This window comes from Epinephelus fuscoguttatus, linkage group LG16 (assembly GCF_011397635.1).
Source record: "Epinephelus fuscoguttatus linkage group LG16, E.fuscoguttatus.final_Chr_v1".
Taxonomy (NCBI): Eukaryota; Metazoa; Chordata; class Actinopteri; order Perciformes; family Serranidae; genus Epinephelus; species Epinephelus fuscoguttatus.
Window position 1 is genome coordinate 30,232,730 of NC_064767.1, and position 21,781 is coordinate 30,254,510.

Below are 21,781 nucleotides of genomic sequence, written 5' to 3' on the forward strand. Positions count from 1 at the left end.
TCACACTGCTTAAAGCTGCAAGTCTGCATGTTGTTGTGTGTGCGTCACTAACACACAAGTGTTTTACAGTGTCTTACAGTGTTTATATAGTGAGTCTCAGATATCCCAGCTGTAAACGACTGTAAAGGAGCTATTGTGCTTGCATTTCTAGGATTGATTTGAGAGCTTTGAGAGTTTCTTTCTCTTCAAAAAATTCAGCATTTGGTTGGTTGGTTGCATGTTGTTGTTGTTCCATGCAGAGGTGTGATAAGTTGGATGCCATTGGAGTTTATTTAGGATAGTAAAATATTTATTGGTGAGTATTTATAGGATTCACAAGTTGGCTTCTATTTGAAAAGCTGCCGTGAGGTTAAAAATTTCCACCTGCAGGGAAATGCAGCCTGACTGTGACTGAAGTATGAAGATGTTCACAGCAAGTGGATATGTGGCGCGAGTTTTAGAGGAAAGCTTTTATTTTGAAATGTCCTCGCTGATGTGATGTTTTTGTGTTGTAGTTTGTGAAGAACGAGGCTGACCATCATGGACGGAGCTCCAGAAGCCCTGTGATGCTGTTTGACATCCAGGATAACAACAATGTTAACTCCTTTGCGGTAAGATGGAGCAGAGTTTAACAAAAGTTATATGTAGTTTGAATGATTTCACGGTCTATGTAACTTTTTTAACCCATCAACTTTGACGATCCATTTGACTCACATCATCTTTAACTTCCATTATATCTCCTATATTTGAGCTACATGTTAAATATGTGGGATATTAGAAGACTTGCCTTTCATTAAAGGAGCAGTTCGACATTTTGGAAAAAGAATGTATTTGCTTTCTCTATCTATCAGCACTTCTAAAGCTTACTAATTAACACGCTACATCTTGTTTGTTTAATCTGTACAAAAACCTAAAGGATTTGGGAGGTTATGTGCTGCCAGTTTCTTGGGAGCAGTGTTTTCGGGAAGATGTTATCATCCCCAGTTTTCCTAGCTGTTTTCAGTGGAAACTCAAAATGTTGTTTTTACATATTATAAGATTTTAAAAAATTAAAAAATGAAGTCAACTTAAACTTTACTGTCTCTAACCAGCTTTACCATTAGTTATTATTTTTGAAGATGCTGTCATCTCATCATTATGCATCTAAATCCGTCTCTAATTTCAAAGACTTTTCATGCAGGCAGTTGTGCAGACTGTGGAGCACAAGTATCATGAATAGAGAGAATCTAGACCAGGCGTGTCCAAAGTCTCCACGGATGGCTTGACCTTCAAAATATATTATATGTGGCCTGCTACACAGTATAGTTCACCTTGCATTTTTACTATTCACCTCATGATGGTGGGACATATGCAGGCGGAACTACTGTGTTTTCATAAACAGTTGGTAAACAAGCAACGGTTATGTAGCAACAGACATTTCCTGCAGACATGGCCACAGCAAGAATGCAATAAAGTCCACAGCAAGGGCTGTTGGTTTTGGGAAAGTTGAATCCTTTTTACTAAAAGATGAAACCATTGTGTTTGTCTCAGTGTGTGGGATTTTCTTTGATAACTCATGATGGGTGAGGCAGCTGGCCCCCAGGTATTTTCACATTATTTAATCTGGTCCCCATTCAAAAATGTTTGGACACCCCTGGAACAAACTCACTTCTGTAACCACTGTGTAATTTGAGAGAAACAATAACTAAAATTGTCATGTTAAATCACTTAGAACAAAAACAAAGGGGGTAGATCAGTGATTCGTCATTAGGTATATACATTCACAGCTCCAGATTCTTTCTCGCTGGTCTTTGTTCAACTGATTTGACAGAAGTTGCTGTACTGAAAGAAAAAAGTGGCTAAAGTGGTCAAATCTACAAGGTTGCAAAGTCGGCAACTTTTTCATCAACATTGCATTACAGCACATGATAAACATTTTTTATCTTTACACTGTTCTCCCATTTCAGTCTTTGTGCTAAGCTAAGCTGACAAGCTGCTGGCTTCATCTTCATACTGAATGGACAGATATGAGAGTGTAATCAATCTTCTGATCTAACGCTCAGCAAGAAGCGCCCAGGAGTGCATGAACCCAAAATGTCGAACTATTTCTTTGAGTTGTCAGCTTCCCTTTAATATTGCATGTTCATACTGAATAGTATCCTGTAAAAAAGTGAACTAATATTTCACGTTTCCTGTCTACATGCTCTCACTCTGGTGTCTTACCTTTCCATGCCTCTCCTCCTGGGCTCCACCAACGTCTCCTCTGCTTTTTCTCCCGGCTTTTTACGGACCACTTCCTTTTCTGCCTTGCTACTTACTGGACCCACCCTCCTGTCTCGCCCTTCACCCCCCCGCCCTCCCTTACCTCTCTAACTCTTCACCCCCCCCCCCTCAACTTCACCTTCGGCCTCTTCCGGGACTCTCGGTGGGGCCGCTGTCTGTCTTTCTCTGACGACTTCACCTACTACTACTACTACTAGGAGGCAGTGTGTAATGAGATCTTGAATATAGCTGAGACCTCGGTGAGGTACTGCAGCACCCTGTCCCACCACCCTAATGACTCTGTCCATAGACTGCACCCCCACCCCAGTAAACAATCTCTCATCATTTCTCAGCAACCCAAGTCCCACAGCAGCAGCAGCCCGGAGCCGAACCGTCTACACTGTGGAATGTGAGTAAGATCTGTGTTTCAGTTTCACTTTCACACCGTTTTTTTTAAATTTAGTATTTAATTTTTGCTTCCCAACTTTGTAATTTTACCCCTTTACAATTTTGTCCTTTGTATCCTGCTCCAGTTTCCAGGCTCTGTACAGTTATGTGCCGCAGAACGAAGATGAACTGGAGCTGCAGGAGGGAGATCTTGTCAGCGTCATGGAGAAGTGCGATGACGGCTGGTTTGTTGGTATGTGCCTGTAGGCCTCGGAATACATTCCTGACAGACGCAGTCACACTCGCTGTGTCACATAAATCCATATAGGGTTTCATGCAGAATGACAGCGAAGGACTTTACGCGTGCAATGTGCGTGCTCAGGTCAGAAGTAGAGTCATTTTAACCATGTCACATCCTTCCATATATAGGGTTTCAAAAAAAATGACAGCAGAGAATTGAGTGCAATGCACATGTGCAGGATTTAATTTTACATATATCTTCAACAACTTATTTTTGTATTAAAGGCAAACTTCATCCCCCAAATGGTCATTTCTACATGAGTTACTCACCCTGTTACATTGAGTTCATGAAGAAAACTTTGTTTTTCTGGCATGCCTCTGCAGTGAACAAAGAATCCAAAAACAGAGAAAACTGTGATGGATTGAAGTCATAAAACAACATTAAAGCTATATCAAAACATCTGTTTACCATCTGTCACACAACTCTTTCAGTATGATCCAAGTCTCATTTATCCAGTCGTATGCTCAGTACTTTCCAGACAGACAGCCCTTACTTACAAACTAAAAGTGCAACTTAATCATACTCTCCAGACTACTTTGACAAAATCTGCCTCATTCAGTTAGTATGTTTGTGTTATTTTGTGACTTTGGTGAATCTGAACTAAGTCTAAGGGCACCCGACACCTGTAGTTCGGTTCATTTGGTCCGGATAAAATGATTCATTGTTGCAGTTTAGTTTTGGTTCGGTTCCTGTTCACACTGACTTTTTTGCAAATGAACCAAGAGGGGTAAACATAATGGTCTACTGACTTGTTGATTGGACAGTTTTGGTGTTTATCATCAGGATCAACATGGTGAAATCAAATTCCGGTGACTGACAGAAGTTTATGTAGCAGCACTAACGCTTCTAAAGTGTTTATATTTATGGTCTTTGGTTTTACAAAGAGCTCAGAGAGAAAAACTGATTGCAAGCATTATTAGTGGGCTATTATTAGACTGCAAATAAACTGCCTGTTATGAATAATGACCAACATAAAATAACATAGACTTAATGATCAGAAAAAGTACACAGAGTCGGATACAATGATGACATTTAGAGCTTTTTAATCAGGAACAACACCCTTACTGACATGCATATGTGTTGCCATGGTTACACATATACTTTAGCATAAATAGATTATGGGATATACTTGGCCTTTATCAAGATCAATTATGACATACTGGACAGATTTTATGATCAGCAGATGGATTTATTATTGTTTAGTTGTGGTAATCATGCTAAAAAGACATAACTGCTATCATAAATCCTCTAGTTGGTTAACTTTCTTTCACACCACAAACAAATCTAACCAGAGTCCATTTTGAAGCAGACCAAGACCCACCTTTTCAAGCGGTCTGGGTTCAATTATTTGGTCCACACCAGTTTTCAATTGACAGCTTTCACACCAGCTCAAACAAACCGCAGTAACCACGCAGACAGACCTGACTTTCTGATAACCAAACAGTTCAGGTGTGACAGCGCCCTAAAACACCAAAGTGACGCAATAACCCAAACTGATTTAGGTGGTGGTAGGTTTGCCGCTCCAGCATTACTGTTTTCCTCAATGGAGTCTTCTCTTTAAAGAAAGAATAGATTAGTTGAACCTACTCAGTTTAGTTCCCTGTTGGAAAGAGCTGTCTGTTTGGGAAGTAATTGAACTTGGGTTTTTGGAATCGTCATTCCCCATGGAGGCATGCGAGAAAAATAACAATTTCTTTACAAGTTCAATGTGGTTGAATAATTTATACACTAATGGTGATTCAGCGGGTGAAGCATTCCTTTAAAAACAAAGTCTTTTAGCCTCAGTCTGAGAAAGAATCATTTTACTTTCTTTTGACTCTTTCTTGTTTCTCTTTCTTTTTCTCTCCAGGTACCTCAAAGAGGACAAAACAGTTTGGGACTTTCCCTGGGAATTACGTGAAGGAAGTGAAACTGTAAAGATATCTAATCCGGCTGTAACACACGGTTGCCTGTCAAGCTTGGGAAGTCATTACTATCGCGCATGGCTGTTGGTTAGCATAGTCATTTAGCCAGGCGAATCCATTTTGTCTGGGAAAGTGATCGGTTCGGCCTGAGGTATGTCAAACTGCACGAGATGGAGACAGAGACAGCTCACTGCCCAAACCTCAGTATGGTGTACACCTTGACCACATATTACACAACCCTTGACAGAAATTGTCTGTCTCCACGTGTGGAATTTCTCCACCACAAACTAGCTTTTATTGTACAGATAATAGCTTCCATCTTGTCTATGTAATTTTCATTACACAAGTGTTTACGTAGTGTGGAGGACGGCAGCAGAGCAGTGTATGGATTAAGGAGTGGATCTTATTACCTGAACTGGACTTGGGAGGATTCAGAATGTATTTTTATGGGATGTGTGGTTGGAGCTGTTTGTCATGAGCTACCTTTCAGGACCAGTGGTGTTTATCATGATTATTTAATTACAATGCAAACCATGCATCTCCTGATTGAAAGACATTAGATGTTGCTTTCAGAGTAAAACCTTTAGTGTTTGTTCAGCACACCAGACAGTATGAAATTTAATGTGGTGGTTTATCCTTGGACTCTGCTTCTCTTTTCTCAGTTTAGATTTGAGAAACTGACTTAAATTCAGTGCCCTCCAGAGTTTAAATACTTTAACCCTTAAATATAAAGCCCCTTTAGAAACTGGTCTGACATACCTGTTTTACTTTCTGTTACATTTTATGAATCATCAAAAAATCAGTATTTAAAGAACATAACAGCATTCACAACTCAGTGCCCGAAAGCTTTAGATACCAGTTCAGTATTGCCTTCATTTTCTATCAAAGGTTGTTATATAACAGTTATCACAAAGTCATATGCATGACAAGAGATACTCAAATGTTGAAGTGTGCTCTTAGCTTCTCTTTTTTCCCAGTAACCACAGCAAACACACGTACAGGACACGTGGACTGTGTTGCATGTCTTTAAAGTGAAACCGTGTATGTGCACATCCTTTTTCTTCAGAATCTATTCATTTGTCATTTTACACCTCTTCTGTCAAAAGAGAAGTGTGTTTACTGATGGATGATGCCTGTAAGGTAGCTGGTGGTAGACGCCTGGCTCCAGCGCAACCACAGGACAGGCGTGGTGGCACTTAACTTCCTGTTTAGTCATATAAGCAGATCCCACCTAACAAGACAATGGTATATTAATCACAAAAAAATCTATTTAATGTTTTAAGCAAAGCCAACAAGGTGTCTTAGAATATAAACATGCTGATTTTTAAGTGCGTATTGAGATTTTAACCGCACCCTCACTCACAAGATTTTTTGTTTTAGCCATGTAAATGTGTACAGAAAACTTTAAGAGGCCTTCTAAATATGGCTACATATTTTCATATGTAATGACTACAACTTGGGTAATACACTCAGTGGAATGATTTAACAATAAGGTCAGCATTAGTACAGCATGCACTGTAATATAATAAGAGACAAGTCAAATTGGAGCATGAGACGCTATCAGCCTCAATATTTGCCACCTTTAGCTTAAAGCAAACAGCAGTGATGACGGGGTTAACAGTCTGCTCTTTGAGCTTCAATAGCACCCTGATGGAGGATTGCTTTGAATTCTGCTATCAAAGCATCACAGCCGTCTTCCCGCGAGTACAGAGCTCCCACATCTCCAGCACCATCAGATCCTGTAACAGACACCACATGTCAGAATAGATCCTCCACACGCACATACTGAAAGATGATAGCTATTGTTTTTCTCCGCTTGTGTTTTCATCAAATTCCTCTTTGTCATCAGCTGCTGCACTATGCTCACCAGTCCTGAGCGGAGGTGTCAAATAGTACTTGCAAATAATTCTTAGAGCTTGTTATGACCTGCTTGTACTGGCAGATGGATGGGAGATTGCTAAAGAAGTATTTTAAAATCACTTTTTTTTTTACACAAGGTGGACTGAGGTGGTGAGCTATCTGATGCTCCAAGTAGCTGAACTCAGATCCTTTTCCCTATGAATACACACATTTCTAATCAAACAGTGCCAGACTATCAGTGTATCACTCTCTATAATTGCCTGAGTACAGGAGAAATTAGAAACGTAATGTGAAGTGTTGAAAGATGAAACAGTAGCTCTCACTAGATCTAAAAGTGTATGTTTACTATATCTTTGGGGTTTTTTTTGAATGTGTTAGCTGCAGTTGTGCAGTGATGATGAACATTGACCTGATTGGATTGTGGTTTGAAACTGTATGTGGCTGCCACATATATGAAGTTCAATAACTGATGAAGTGCATTAATTTAACAAGATTCAGTAGCAATCAGTGTTTCGTCCTCTCTGATGTTTGCTGTTGGGACAAAATCAGGTGTTTCCTCTGGCGCGGATCACCACTGACAATTTTGCCAACATCAGCAAAGGGAATGTTTTGTCAGGATAATACACTGCATTATGGGTTTGCCTGTATAGCGCTGATATAATATTCAGGTATTTTGTTACACCACAAAGGCATGTTTTCCCCTCTGCTGCTGGCTAAACATTTCTGTCCCTGCGTAACTCCAGCTCTGCATGAATGTGCTGATAGGTTGGGAGTCTGTTGGCCTGTTTCTTCCCTGACAGAACAAAAGGAGAGAGGTTTTTGCTCCACCTCAAACACACCACACGATGGACAAATAAACAATCACTCGTTTAGCCATAACACAACTCACTTTAGCTTGTTTCTGTGATATTGTGCTCTAGAAAACATCACAGGATGTATGAATGTATGAATATATGAATGTGGCAATGCACACACAATATGTAAAAAAAAGAAAAGTCTGTATTTTCATCTTAAAGGAACATGCAGACGATCGATCAGCATGGCACAAGAAGGATTGTAAATATGTAAAATAAAAATAATAGACTGCGAGCGAGGGGAGCGTCAGATTGAGCTCTCTGTCGCTTGCGGCGGTTTATTTACCTGAAGGATTTTTGTCAAAGCACAGAGTGGAGCGTTACTGAGCACAGGATGTTTGGCGCATATGAACATTACGCTGCCATTTGTGACATTCATAATGCCTTATGTTAGATGCAAAATTGTGCCTCATTTTCATTTAATTATTTTGTTTTCCTTTGGAGTATCACTGAAATGTATCCATGACATATTTAATGTAACCATGGTTTTCCCATTAGTCCTAGTGATCTCTGTGATGGGAGAACATTTACTAAGAACTTGTCAGTTACTGTGCAAGTACCTAAAAGTGTGACACAATGCTTTAACTTAATGATTAATAATCATGAGAACGAGCTAGTTTGATGAGACGCACAACCTGCAACAGGTTTTTGGTTTGTTTGCTTCAATTTGCAGTGCTGTTACATTGACAATATTAAAATAAAGATACTATACACTGCTGTGACTTCGGTATTATGCAATATTTAATAAACCATTTAAACTATGTCATGTGTGATCTGTTTTGATTTCTGACAAAGGTCTGAATGAGAATTTTAAAAACATTAAAGATCCTCTGGCATATTAATGTGTAAGGAGTGAAGTCTTGCAGTGTACAGGTTTATGAGCATGTGTTTTTTAAATGCACGTGTCTTTTAAAGGCACATTCCCTGTGGCTGTATAACCATGAGCTAATGCAAATTAATGTGAGCTAAAGGTGGAGTTGTTGATGAGCTGTTGACTGTCATGTGATTTTTTTTAAGTAGCACACCATGTAAGCTACAACCTGGACAGTTATTGAAACTAATGGTATAGGGGTGGAATGGGTTAATACACTTGAGGATAGCTTCTGTATAGTCTGTGAGTTTACGTAAATAATTATAGTACACTTATGTTGGCTGCTGTGTGAAGCCCATAAAGCAACAGGATGTCAGATAGGCAACATTCCATTAGGCTGATGATGTTGACAGATGTGTTTGTACAGCCTTAACAGTCAGGAGCAGATGTATTTTCATTTGATTTGATCTTCAGTATTGTAAGGGCTTCACTTTAAAGGCCCTACAGACTTAAGTGGCATGCCCAGGGGCCTGCTGAGGATGCATGTTAATCCTACAAGAAAGGACGTGTTTCATTCGGTCAGTCTGCCCAGAGCTTTTTCTCTCCACTTTGACCAGAGATCCTCTGGCAGGAATTCAACTTTTGGGAGCGGCACATTCCACATCCTGGGATTTAGCTCTACCATAAATGGTAAGCTTGCATATAACACGGTGACGTACCGGCAGGCGGACATCCCTAAAACAAACACTGGAGCTCATCTGAGAGGAGAAAAAAATGAAGAGGCATCACTCTGCCCTGCTCTCAAAGTACTGAGTATTAAAAGCAAATAAAGGCTAAATTTAAGAGCTTGCATTTGATTGTTGTCACTCATAAAAACTTAAAAAGGTTCACCAGTCTTTTACATGATTTGAATGGTTGGGATGTCTTTGTGTTGCTTGCTGGTTTCAGTCAGGTTTGAAAAAATCAACTCCAAATTCACAAATGTTTTCAGCCACAGCTCCACAGCAGCATATTACTGTCTCCCACCTTCTGACTTCTCTCTCCTGTCTGTGTCTCAGCTCCAAGCTCATTTATTTCAACTGAAAATATTTTAAAAGAGCTGTTTACAATATTCAGAGCATAGCTATGATTCAGTCTGAGTCGAAATTGACTGCACATGGGTCCAGTTATCAAATGAATTATAAATTATCCAGTGATACCTGGACCCACATGCCTCACAGCATGCAGGTGGCCTTAGCCAAAGACTATAGCAGCAAACAGTGCTAACAATGGTGCTGACAGTGTTAACCTGGGGGGGAATGTAGGGTGGGCATCATGCTTCCGTGTTGCCACCATTCTGACCCAGGGTGGCGGGATGGCGTGCACAGTGCAGAGCAGCAGCGATTAGCTAGCCAGCTGGGTACACGCACAGGGACTGGCATGCACTCACTCACATGAACAGCCTCAGGACACCATAACTCCACTAGGCTATATCTTTACATAGCACATAGTTACTATGTTAATGTTGTGGATGTCCTAAACAGAACCTTAAGATGGCGCACAAAAGTATGGTTCCAGTTTTTCAACGCTGAGAACACCTCATTAAGGGCACATTCATACCAGGATAGTCCGGGGACTCGGTTCAATTGGGTGCTAAATGCAGAAAAAGTTCACACCTTCATTTGGTACGGTTCACTTTTACACTGCACTTTTTAAAGCACACCAGGCTTCACTTACAAGTGAACCGAGAACACCATTTTTGAAGCGGACTAGGGTTCGCTCGTTTGGTCTGCACCAGAGTTCGAATGAGCGTTCACACCACTCCAGACGAACTGAACTATCCGTGGAAGTGGACCAGGGTTTATTTAAAGCAGACCAAATAGCACCAGTGTGAATACGTCCTTACATGAGCATGGCAGTTACTTTAACAGGTGCTGATAAATATTTACAATTTTAAACTTCATTGCCCATGTGTATTGTATTGTAACTAATTTAGGTGTTTTAACAGTTTTGGCACAGAGTAATATGCCTTATTGTCTTTGGATGCACATCAGTGAGATCAACTGACTGTTGGATTTGGTCTCTTAAGATAAAAAAAAAGTCTTGGTCCAGGTTCCCATTGTAACTTGACTTCTATGAGAAAATGACCTCACATTCCTGGAAGCTTGGTCAGCTTACTCACAGACATTACGGAGTGGGACACTTTCTCAATAGACGATCTTTGTGCTCTCACTTATCAGCGAGGAAACTTCAAAATCTATTCGTCCAAGTGTAACCTGTGGGTCCACCCCCTGCTCTGATGCTGCGGAGCCAGGCTGAAACTTCTGACTATCGACCGCTGCACATGTCATCAGCAGAAGGAAGTGAAACCTCGGACAGATCTTTAAACACAGCCACAGTCGACTCTGTGAACAACCAAACACTGACGAGATGCCTCTCCGGGTAGTAGTGCAGGGTCCCGGGCCGTGGGGATTCAGGCTGGTGGGGGGAAAGGACTTCGAGCAGCCACTGACTATTTCCCGGGTAAGTGTTACTGTTTGCTGCCACATTGTGCCTCAGTTAGACGGTACCTGGGCATGTCCCGACGAAACTTTGCCCTCTCGTTGTTTCCTCTCGACTTTACTGAGAGCAGACTGTTAGGTAGCGTTAGCTACCGTTAACAAAAGGTGACTTCACAGAGGTTGAAGTGATATGACTGACGTGACCTGTTGTTACAGTGTGTGTCGGCATATTGTACGTTACAGTCAGCTACTGACAATAGACTTGTCCAGCGTTTTACTTTGAGCGCTTTATGAAGTTATATTTCTATATTTCAGTTCTTATGTTACTTGAAATGCTGCTCTGGTATAACTGTAAGTTACTGTAAACGTAAGTGTAGCCCACAGGTTAACAAAACAGTAACTTAGCCTATATATAGTCAGGGTGGGAATCACTTATCAGATATGTCACGATACAGTATTATTGCGATATGCTGCATATTACGATAAAGTATATCGCAATTTAATACCGTTTTAAACTGCAAATTTTGTCCCCAAAAGAAAACTTTGTTAACATATGTTTTGTCTACTAAAATATTATTCAGTCTGTATATCTCACTTAAGTCATTTTTATTGTGACAAAATATATTTAGTGGACTGAAAAAGTTATCCAGATATTAGCATTCAAGTAGGCTACCAAAATTTGAATTTGGATTTGTAAGATTAATAATTTATATATTTAAAAAATTCTATATTTTGTGTCAGTGTATTGTCACAATATTGCCACGCAAAAATATCAAGACAATCTGCTGTATTCATTCCCCCCCACGCATAATCAAGGGCCTACCAGTATTTAATCATGTCTACACACTTTCTTATTGGGCTTCAAATTGAAAGGATAATCTTGAGAAACTATTATTTACTTTCACATCCCTAACTGTCCATGGACCCCTCTTTGTCTAAGCTAACAGCTTTCACAGCCCATTTTGTTACTTTACAACAGCACAGTGTACATAAATGCAAAACTTTACAAGGCATCATACGTGTTTTACAGTGTGCCAGTAATGTAATCAGAATATGACCCTCCACTGTGTGCTTTGCCTGAATGGCAGCTGCTGTTCCTGTTGTAAATGTTGTTACAGTGGTTGCTCCACTCCACCCATGGAAAAGTGATTAGGAATTCCTGGACTGGGTCACAGTCTCTGTCTGCTTCAAGCCTTTATCTTTGATAGAGTGTCTGCACTCGAGGCAGCTCTGTCTACCAGCACACACTTCTCTGCAAGTGGCTGTGCCCATGTTTATTGTAAATACTGAAATGTGTGTGAAGGTCCTTGAAGGTCAGAGTTAAAACAATACAACAGTGGAATTAAGGTCTGATTACAAAAGAGGCGTGCAGACTTTAAGGTTATATCTGACTTTAAATCAAAAGTGTGTTTTCCACACATTTATGATTCAAGTTATTTTAGTCATAAGTGGTGTTTATTTTGTAAAGAATCTTTTCAGATATAGATCATATAAAGGTTTTCCTCCACAGGTGTCATATATTTAAAATCTTATAATCCAAGCTCACATATAGTCCAAAAAGGTTGCTGTTTATTATCAGTTATGTGTCCTGTGTTGTAGGTCACCCCTGGGAGTAAAGCGGCCCAGGCCAACCTGTGTATTGGAGACATGATCTTGGCCATCGAAGGAGAACCGACAGAGAACATGACTCACTTGGAAGCGCAGAACAAGATCAAGGGATGCATAGAGGAGATGGTGCTCTCCATAGACAGGTAGGTTGCAGCAACATGTGCCAGCCTGATCTGCATAGCCGCGGGCCTGAAAAACACTGAGTAATATGAGACAGCTCAGCTGCAATCCAGGTGTTTGGGGAGTGATGTGGTGTTTAGTCATGGTTTTTAAAGGACAAGTCTCCTTTGTTTCACTGAAATCTTAAGTTTGAGAAGTGTATGTATGCTAAGATATGTTTTAATTTTGTGTTGTGTCAGCCCATGACATAATACCTTTCTGCTAGTGGATGATTTTACGCAGCAGGCATGTTGAAATGGAGTCAACAGGCAGGTTGAAGCAAATATGTTTGTTCACATTAAGAGGGAATGTTCTGAATGCAAGGTGGGGTCAACTGTGGAGGAAGCCAAAGAACATACCTGCAAGGGGTCTGTTGCTTAAATACACAGTTATAGTATCACGTTCATGTGCAGCAACACAGGAAACATACCTAAAGACAAAAAAAAAAAAAAAAAACTCAAGCATGTTGTATTTAAAGCTGATATATGCACATTTATTTTGTGATTTCAACGTTTTACACTAGTTGTCCTCTCTCTGTTCTGCAGGTCAGAACATAAAATGTGGTCGCCGCTTTCATCTGAGGAAGGGAGAACACATCCATACAAGATGAATCTTGCATCAGAGCCAAAGGTGTGTGTGTCTGCTGTCTAAACATCAAAGCAGGATGAGCTTCTAAAATGACTTTGTCATTTTAACTTGCAGTCTGGGAAATACAATTACAGGTAGCAGTACAGTTTCTGGAAGCCTGCTCGTTCCTTTCCCACCGCGCCCACAGAGCCTTGTGGGTTGGGTTTTTTTCTTTACACTGCCAAAGATGAAGTCATTGTTTACTTCCCAACAGGAGGTTTCCTAGGAGACGGTAGTTTATCAGCCAAACCCTGACGCAAGCCTCAGTTCCTGCCCGCTGAGTGGAAAGTTGCGGCCAAAGTGTGAATTCATGTAGGAAATGTGTGTGTGTGTGTGTGTGTTTCACAGGTCACAGATGTTGTGCATTTTTCTCACACACACAATAACGCGTGTCTCAAGCGCTTGTCTGGAGTCTGTCACTTTGACGTCTCTTCACTGTTGTATTACTTTAAGCCATTGCATCATACTTTGTAGGCCCTTGGTCAATGCTAGTGTTGTGAGTTTCTTTGTGTAAGTTTATTTGCTCACAGACTCTGGGGTACTCTGCAGTGTAACAGTCAGATGCTTGAAGCATGAGCTATATTTGGACGCTTTTCCGTGTTCCCACTGTGAAGCATGAGCTAGATTCAGTGGCATTTATGTGCCCACTTTCATGGCATGCCAGTGTCATGACATGTTTGTCCTCAAAGACCGTTGGCTATAATTAAGGCAGAATCCACAGTCATACATTATCCTGCTAAATTATGTGTGACTTTGAGTCAAACGAGAAGCAGCAGTTAAAGACACAAATAAAGACTGTTTTGACGTTTTCAGTTGAACATTTCCAAGTCTCAGTTTTCAAAGTGTGCAGTCACAACATTATTGATTTCATCGTTGAAAACACCAGAGATTGGGTGTTTTCAGATATTGAGTAATGTTCCTAACTGTCATGAGATCAGCTGCATGTTTTTACATGCGCAAGCTCACATTACAAAATCTAAATTATAGTTCATCTGAAGGCGTCAAAGGTTGTGATCGACACTGCATCAAGTCTGCACTGTGAGTGTTGCATGTTTGAGACGGTGTGCGAGTTATTTCACAAATCTGCACTCACCGTGTTGTGCTTTGGTACGTACAAAAAGCTTTAACAGAAGTATTTTCCATTCATGTTTACAGGAGGTGAAACACATAGGCTCGACCCACAACAGGAGTGCTCTGCCATTCACTGGTTTTGGCCCCAAAGTTGTGACCAACCAGTACAACAACCCCTCTGGTCTCTACTCGTCAGAGAACATCAAGGACTTCAATTCGGCTGTGGAAGAAGTGAAGACCAGTGCCACAGCTAATGAGCCCAGCAACAAGTAAGATAATGTAGAGATGACACCGCTTTAGAGAAAGTTGTCCAAGTCGAGATTGGATCCCGAGGGAGTCAAGATTAGTTCAAGACACAGCCAAAAGCAAATGCAGTACTATCGATGGCCTTAAAGGGACAGTTCACCCCTAAAATCAAAAACACATATTTCCTCATTCCTGTAGTGCTATTTTAGCCTGGTAAGATTATCCTGCTGATGATAAAAATCCAATCATTTCCAATCAGCCATCCGCACCGTAGTTAATAACATAAGCAACCAAACAGGGACTGTGTTATAGTTGATGACAGAAAATGCAGGCTTGCACACCAGTAATGGTGGCTCCCAAAGCAACAACCACTAACTCCTGTGTTAGTAGAGTAAACACAGCAATAAGTGAAGTTTTGCGCAAATGGAGTTGATAACAGCAATTAAACAAGAATGAGAGTTTGCACTCGCTGAGTTTCTCGGAAGAAAAAACACTTTCACTGTTCTTCCGACTGACTGTTGAAACAAGAGGCTTGTTGTAGCTCAGTGGTGGTAGGTGAGCTGGCAGTAGATGCACGCCGCTCTCCTCCCTCCTTTCTGAAAACATTGCTTTTGAGGTTTTTTTTTTATTATTTTTGTGGGGGGCACTTTGAGCACCACAAGCTGAGTGCCATCTTATTCCATTTCATTGGAGAGAAGGCAGACATCTCTACGGCCGACATCTCCAACACACAGCGACTCACACCAAAACAAAGCAGACTGATGAACAGCTCTGCAGTTAAGAAACATTATAAGTATTTTTTGATTCTGGGATGAACTGTCCCTTGAACAAAAAATGAAAAAGCATTGCTTGTGTCAGTCAGTATGGAACTTTGATTGCTCCGTAGGCTGTTAAAGGATTACAGAGAGGATGGGCCTCGGTGATCAGCAACACATCAAACAATATTTTTGACTCACTTTATCAATAATCTGACAATATCTTATATTTGATTGTTGTCCTTGAAGTGTGTGTATATTGTGTGCATGCTTTGCAACAACACCTACATGTTGCTTTGTTAGCTGTATTGTCAAAATATGTAGTCTTGTCAGGCATGACAGAGTATAAACAATCTATGGCTCTAACTCAGCTCTTTGTCCACATGACATTTAGATCAGGAAGAGGAGGTTAAAGTTCAACAACATGCCCCACTGCCCTCGAGTTGCTTACATGCTTTAGCTTAATGTTTCATGTCACACGCCTCTCATTGTTGTGTTTTACTCATGTTTCACAGTCTATTTGGTTTAAACAACCCCCAACAGATTTATCTACCATTATGCAACATTATCAGTACATTTAATCTTTAACATTGAAGCTTTTTACTGTGCATACTCTTAAGGGAGAACATTCAATTCAAAAGCACTTTGATCAAAGAGCGCCAATGATTAATGTTAAAAGAAAGAATCACAATGCATCTAAGAGTCAATCATTTTATTGATTGAAACACTCCCCTGTAGCTCGCTGGTAGGTCGGCTTCTAACTACATCAAGCTCATTCTCAGTGGAGCTTGGAACATCTAGGCCAGCTTCCAGAGGGCTGGATGATACATGTCTTTACAAGTCATAGTAATGTGAATATACGAGGTATTCACTCAACTATTGTAGGAGTCAGCATGTGTATTTAGCTTGTGTTGTTTAGGCTGCACATGTTCTTTTTGGTTACTATCACCTTGGTAATGGGTTAGTTTCACATCATGTACCTGTTTTCACTTGTGCGGCAGGATTCAGACAAAGAGGGTGAGTTAGGCTTCGATATTTCCTGTTGACTGTCACAGCACATCACATCACATCAAGTCCTGCTTTAATTATTCCATCCCAGCAAATGCATGTCTGTTTAATAAACGGCATAAAACACATCATGACTTCAGTATGGATTTGTTTAAAGGCATAACAGTTAATAGCCTACTTTGCCCCTTAGCACCTTTTTTTCAGTGATAGTAGTCGCTACAGCTATAGTAAAAAAAAAAACAATAAGAAAATTGTATGACTTAATGCAGCATGTAAGACCAGGAAAAAAGATTGATATAACCCAATACTAAACTGTACCACAAATAGGACAACCTTAGATCTCAGTTCTGTTGGGTATTAAACAGAAGTGTAGGGGATTTTTTTCCCTAATGAAAATAAGTAAGATATACAAAAGAGCAAAGTTATATTTTTTATTATTTTACTGTTTATTTAATAGGGGCAGAGGAAGTTACTGAACATCAGTATAAAATATGAGATATAAACATGTCTGTGTTAGCAAGATTGCTTCTTTCCATCCATAGTCCCCAAGCAGGTAACAAAAAATGAAACTTAGCTATATTCTTTAAGTATCAACATGAGGTATAATGAAAAGACAAAGTGTTTGCTGTTTGTTGCCCAAGAATGTTTTGAAATGTTTGCATCCTGTGGTTCCTGCAGACATGTTAAAATGTACACACCTCTCTTGTAGTGCTCCATCAGATCCATCGCAGACAACCAAGCGGCCGCATGTAGCAGCAGATTCAGAGGTTTACAAGATGCTGCAGGAGAACCAAGAGTCTGATGAGCCTCCTCGACAGTCTGCTTCATTCAAAGTGCTTCAGGAGATCCTTGAGACAGGTACAGATCCTGCTTATTACTCTCAGCTTCCTCGAGCATTACACTTTTACAATATATAGCTTCAGGGTGCAGAGTTATCTGTCACTTTTAATGAGATAGCAGATTTATGAGCTTTCACTGATTCTACACATTTATAATACTGCTTTCATTAGGGTTTTTTGTCATTTTAAGCAACAAGTTATCAGGAGTGGAGCGAAACAAAACAGACAACCACTTCAGTATGTTAAGATTGTTCATCTGTATGTGTCTGGTGTTTGTAGGTGACCCTGATAGACCGTCTGGGTTCAGGAGTGTGAAAGCACCCTCGACAAAGATTGCATCATCAGTGGGGAACACAGAGAAGTTACCCTCCTGTGACAAATGTGGATCTGGGATTGTGTAAGTATAAAATGATTCGTCAGCACTGTTACACAGATGACGCTTTTATATTGCAGCACTGAGGAGTAGGACTCAAGTATCAGCATGTGCTTAGTTGTCCCCTCAGGTTATTCAGTCGTACCTACCGTTTGTCTTGCTCAGTGTTTGACACTACAAACTTCCACACTGACAAAATGTGATGCAAGGCAAAGGTCCCCAGAGTGTGTCGTCTCTGTTTGGAGTTTGTCTCCACCTTGTGGTTGAATTTAGTTACCACCAATACAATGCCTTGTTGCAGCTGTTGCCTTGACATTTGCTCACAGTGGTTTATTTTCCCAACACTATATTTATTTTGACAGTTTTTACTTAATTTGAGTGGACTTTACTGCTTTGGATTCAGTATCCTTTAAAATCTGTGTTGTTACGAGTGACATGCTTTTCAGCAGACTGCATAATGAGAGTTTTTGCTTCCATCAGATTAAGTTAAAATATATGTATGTGTGTGTGTGTGTGTGTGTGTGTATATGTATATGTATATGTATATATATAATATGTGTGTGTGTGTGTGTGTGAAACAGTACAACAAAATCATTTTTTAAAGTAAGTAAGACTGTGTTTTTAAAATTAGGGAAGTGAACGCAATCATTTTTACATGTTAAACTAATGAACTGCCCTGATTCATGTTGTGACTTAGTTTCTATGCCGAACCTCACAGTTTTATTTCACATAGTTTGCAGAATATGAGAATCAGAATGGCTGGGATGTTTGTTGCATCTGTTTCCCATGTTTCCTGACATTTCTTTCTGCTGTCTGTCTGTAAGAAAGCCATAAAAATGGCATAACATTTAAGTTACAACAGAAATGTATGTGGATACTGTGTTCACATATGTGCACTTTTGGTCTGTAATTTTTTAGGCCCTTAAGTTCCAGTTAAGGGAAATCATAACACTCCAGTAAACAATGGTGTTTGAGACAATAATGTGGATCTTAGTGGCAGCTCCTGTTTCAACATGACAGTGCTCCCGTGCACAAAGCCAGGTCCACATAGAAATGACTTTATGTGTTTGGTGTGAAAGAGCCTGACTGGTGTGGACAGAGCTCTGACCTCAGCCCCATCCAGCACCTTAAGGTGGGAGTACATCCTGCAGCCAGGTGCAGAAGTGTTGTGGAAAACCTTCTCAGAAGAGAGAAGGCTGATAAAGCAGCTTATGATGACCCTTGTGTTAGATCACATTTGGGTGTGATGCTCAGCTGTCCAAATACTTTTGGCCATTCAGTGTAGCTCCTAACCATTTGTAGTGCACATAAATTCAGTCATGAATTAGTGTCTGGATTAACTCTGTGATTTCATGTTAATCAAGTTAAATGTGATCTTTATATCTCTTCCTCAGGGGGATGGTGGTGAAGCTGAGGGACAAGTTCCGTCACCCCGAGTGCTACACCTGCACAGACTGCGACATCAACCTAAAACAGAAGGGACATTTCTTTGTGGAGGACCAGATTTATTGTGAGAAGCATGCACGTGAGCGAGTGACCCCACCCGAGGGCTACGACGTGGTCACCGTCTTCCCCAAGTAGAGCACTCGCTGGGCTCAGCCTCGGACTGCACACCACTATAGGACACCGTGACATTATCCAAGACATTACAACATTTAGTTCATGCTACTCCCAAGACTATAAAACTGTCTTCTCTCACAGTATGTGTCAGTACAGTCCCTGGTAGGCAGGACAGTAAAGAACTACGTCTTTGAAAATGTTGATTTGCACATTAACTTTGGACTCTGAAAAAGGAAAATTAATGAATACTATGAAATGTTGGCATTTTTCTCTCCCTAAAAAACATTTGAATTGCAACCACTGTGTTTAAGTAATATTTGTCTTTGTACATTTTGTTCCTTTGAGTCATTGAAACAATGAACATTTCACCCCAAGACACATTTTCTACAGTTTTTATCAAATAAATAAACCTGCTTTTATGCAACAAAAATAGCTCAAGAAAACATTTGAATATCATGACCGAATAAATATTTTAGTTAAAACCAATTATCTTGTCTTCCTAAATCATTAATTGTGCTTCATGGTGTTTTAGTATGCTGGGATTGAGTAAGTGCAACGTGATCATGAAATTGCAGAGATGTGGACTCAAGTCAGACTCAAGTCAAATATGTTGATTTTAGACTTCAGAAAATTGGAAAAGACCTCCAACTCTACATGGAGTTTTACGCCAGTGTCTCAAGACGTCACTTGGCCTTGACCTTGAAAATATTTTGATATTTTGTACACATTTTCCAATATAAGATGTTTTAAATGCAACAAGACAGGGTAGAAACACAAAATTCAAATTTTCTGATTAAGTTCAGTCACACCTGTTTTAACAGAGAAATACATTTTAAAATTATGAATTATCATTCATTATGTTTGTTGATTTAATATATCGTCACTGTTTTTAAAATGGCATTATATTTGGCGAAAAGCGCATTATGACTAAAAGGGACTCAAGGCCTGACTTGAGACTTCAAACTTACTTGTGACTTGCAGAACACTGACTTAGTCCCACCTTTGTAAAATAATTTTCTAAAACAAATGGCCTCAAGTGAAAGTATGGCTTTCTTTGTAAAGAACTAAATCTATTGAACAGTCATTTTGAACAGATTTTGTTTTGTGAACTCAGTGTAAGTGCTTGGGAAGACTACATTTACATGGATGCACTGATATGTATGGGCAGAAGCAGGCTGAGTTTCTGGCCAATTAGGATCTCAATTTGTGATGTGACTGCAGGTGTTTGCCTGATGGAAAACATCTGCTCTGACATCACTGATCAGCTTGTGTCTGGAAAAGTTTGCAACCACAGAGAGCAGTGCAATAGTTTTTTCTGTTGTATATGGCCCCTGACATGGGAGCTGTCATTCAGAGTTCCTCATACAAAGAGAGAAGTCAACAGTGCCAAGTGTTTTTGACATCATTGTCACCATAGAATGATTCGAAATAAAAGGTAACAGGGATAACACTTGATTGATCTCTTGATAAAATCTTACACTTCATTTGAGGAGCAGAGGTGTAACAGTTTCTGGGGTCAAAGTCAGCTGAGGTCATATAACCATACTCCGCAGGTGAGGCTGAGTCCCACTCCGCAGATGAAACACTTGTTGGGCTGCTCAGGTCAGATCCAGCCGGCAGGTATTCCGGCGTGTGTCCGTGCTGGTCGGCCATGCGCAGAGTCTCCGTCAGAGCCCAGATGTAGTTGTGGGCGAAGCGCAGAGTTTCGATCTTGGTCAGCTTCGCGTCCTCTGGCAGCGCCGGCAGGATGCTCCTCAGCGCGTCCAGAGCGGTGTTCAGGTTGTGCATCCGGGAGCGCTCTCTGTCGTTCGCCTTCATTCTGCGCCGGCCCCGCTGTGTAGACTGCTCACACCTGCTTCTGGGTTTGAGATATTTCATTGAAGTGGATTCACCTCCGGTAACAGTCAGTGGTTTTCGAGACAGGTTTTCACTGCAGCCTCCTGAAGTGTTACCAGCTTCATTCACGGGGCTGGGAACAGTTGGAGAAAACCTGCTGTGCGTCACTGCGTCTCTGGATGTGGGCAGGTGATTGGGGGCGCACGATGCTTTAGGAGACATTCTGTGGGATTAAAAATATTTTAAGGAGACTCAAAACTCTGATGCATAATCACAAACATTACAGAGCATTTGCCGCTATTTTACAAGAGTTTGCAATAAGAAAATAATGAATATCTTGAGTCATTTAATCAAGTTTTGTTGCTAGAAATCTCTCTTATTTTAAAGCTTTAAAAGCTGAAAATCTTCAATAATCCTCTAATATGTTCGGAAATCTATTACTGTGCAAAAATGATTCCACTTATATCCATTGCAGGGTTTCACCTCGAAATTATTCAAGTGAAAAATGAGGCATCTGCACCAAAATCTCTGTGTGAGTTCACATACCAGATTTTAAAACAACTTCAGATGGATGGATTTATTTGCACTTACTTGACAGGTGATGCTTGGGTAAAGAGACAGCCAGTCGTCCTTGTTTATCCCCTCGTAGCTGGAGGCAGCAGACACTGTATAGGTGCAGCTGACAGTGAGGGATGGATGCGCATCTCTGCTATTTTATATGGCCTTTATCTTATCTTTTTGCGCGGTGGGCGCCTGAATCAACAGCGCCTGTCAAGGGGCCAATCAGCTTCCAGGCAGCGCGTCCTTCACCCTCTCCCCCTCTCTCTCAGTATTCACACTGCTGTATCTCTTTGTGTATCCCTTGTAATTTCCAATCAATAG

General features: G+C 40.5%; 3 protein-coding genes across 5 annotated transcripts in view; 2 read left to right on the plus strand and 1 right to left on the minus strand.

Annotated features, from left to right (window-relative positions):
- LOC125904066 (sorbin and SH3 domain-containing protein 1) overlaps positions 1-8,288 on the plus strand; it is a 51,662-nt gene extending 43,374 nt beyond the window's left edge. For 2 of the 3 annotated variants that reach the window (XM_049601310.1, XM_049601307.1), the window contains 4 exons: positions 495-590; positions 2,439-2,629; positions 2,754-2,860; positions 4,758-8,288. In XM_049601310.1, coding sequence (XP_049457267.1) covers positions 495-590; positions 2,439-2,629; positions 2,754-2,860; positions 4,758-4,825 — 462 coding nt within the window. In that variant the 3' untranslated portion in view covers positions 4,826-8,288. The remainder of the gene's footprint in view (positions 1-494; positions 591-2,438; positions 2,630-2,753; positions 2,861-4,757) is intronic. The other variant, XM_049601308.1, reaches the window with a different exon arrangement.
- Positions 8,289-10,592: 2,304 nt separating this feature from the next.
- pdlim1 (PDZ and LIM domain 1 (elfin)) lies at positions 10,593-19,549 on the plus strand. The gene is made up of 7 exons (XM_049601312.1): positions 10,593-10,839; positions 12,417-12,568; positions 13,130-13,214; positions 14,367-14,551; positions 17,001-17,149; positions 17,410-17,527; positions 18,898-19,549. Exons 1-7 carry the CDS (start codon positions 10,747-10,749, stop codon positions 19,082-19,084), a joined length of 969 nt encoding a protein of 322 aa, XP_049457269.1. The 5' UTR covers positions 10,593-10,746; the 3' UTR covers positions 19,085-19,549.
- Positions 19,550-19,843: 294 nt separating this feature from the next.
- On the minus strand, positions 19,844-21,121 carry neurog3 (neurogenin 3). The gene is made up of 2 exons (XM_049601057.1): positions 20,542-21,121; positions 19,844-19,872 (listed from the first exon to the last, which is right to left on the minus strand). The coding sequence occupies exons 1-2, from the start codon at positions 21,119-21,121 to the stop codon at positions 19,844-19,846; spliced, it is 609 nt and encodes a 202-aa protein (XP_049457014.1).
- Between the last annotated feature and the right edge of the window lie 660 nt (positions 21,122-21,781).

Coding starts and splice junctions, on each gene's coding strand:
- pdlim1 (XM_049601312.1), top strand. CDS start 10,747: ATGCCTCTCCGGGTAGTAGTGCAGGGTCCCGGGCCGTGGGGATTCAGG. Junction 13,215..14,366: donor ATCTTGCATCAGAGCCAAAG/GTGTGTGTGTCT, acceptor TCATGTTTACAG/GAGGTGAAACACATAGGCTC. Junction 14,552..17,000: donor GCTAATGAGCCCAGCAACAA/GTAAGATAATGT, acceptor CCTCTCTTGTAG/TGCTCCATCAGATCCATCGC.
- neurog3 (XM_049601057.1), bottom strand. CDS start 21,121: ATGTCTCCTAAAGCATCGTGCGCCCCCAATCACCTGCCCACATCCAGA. Junction 19,873..20,541: donor CTCTGCTCCTCAAATGAAGT/GTAAGATTTTAT, acceptor CTGTTAAAACAG/GTGTGACTGAACTTAATCAG.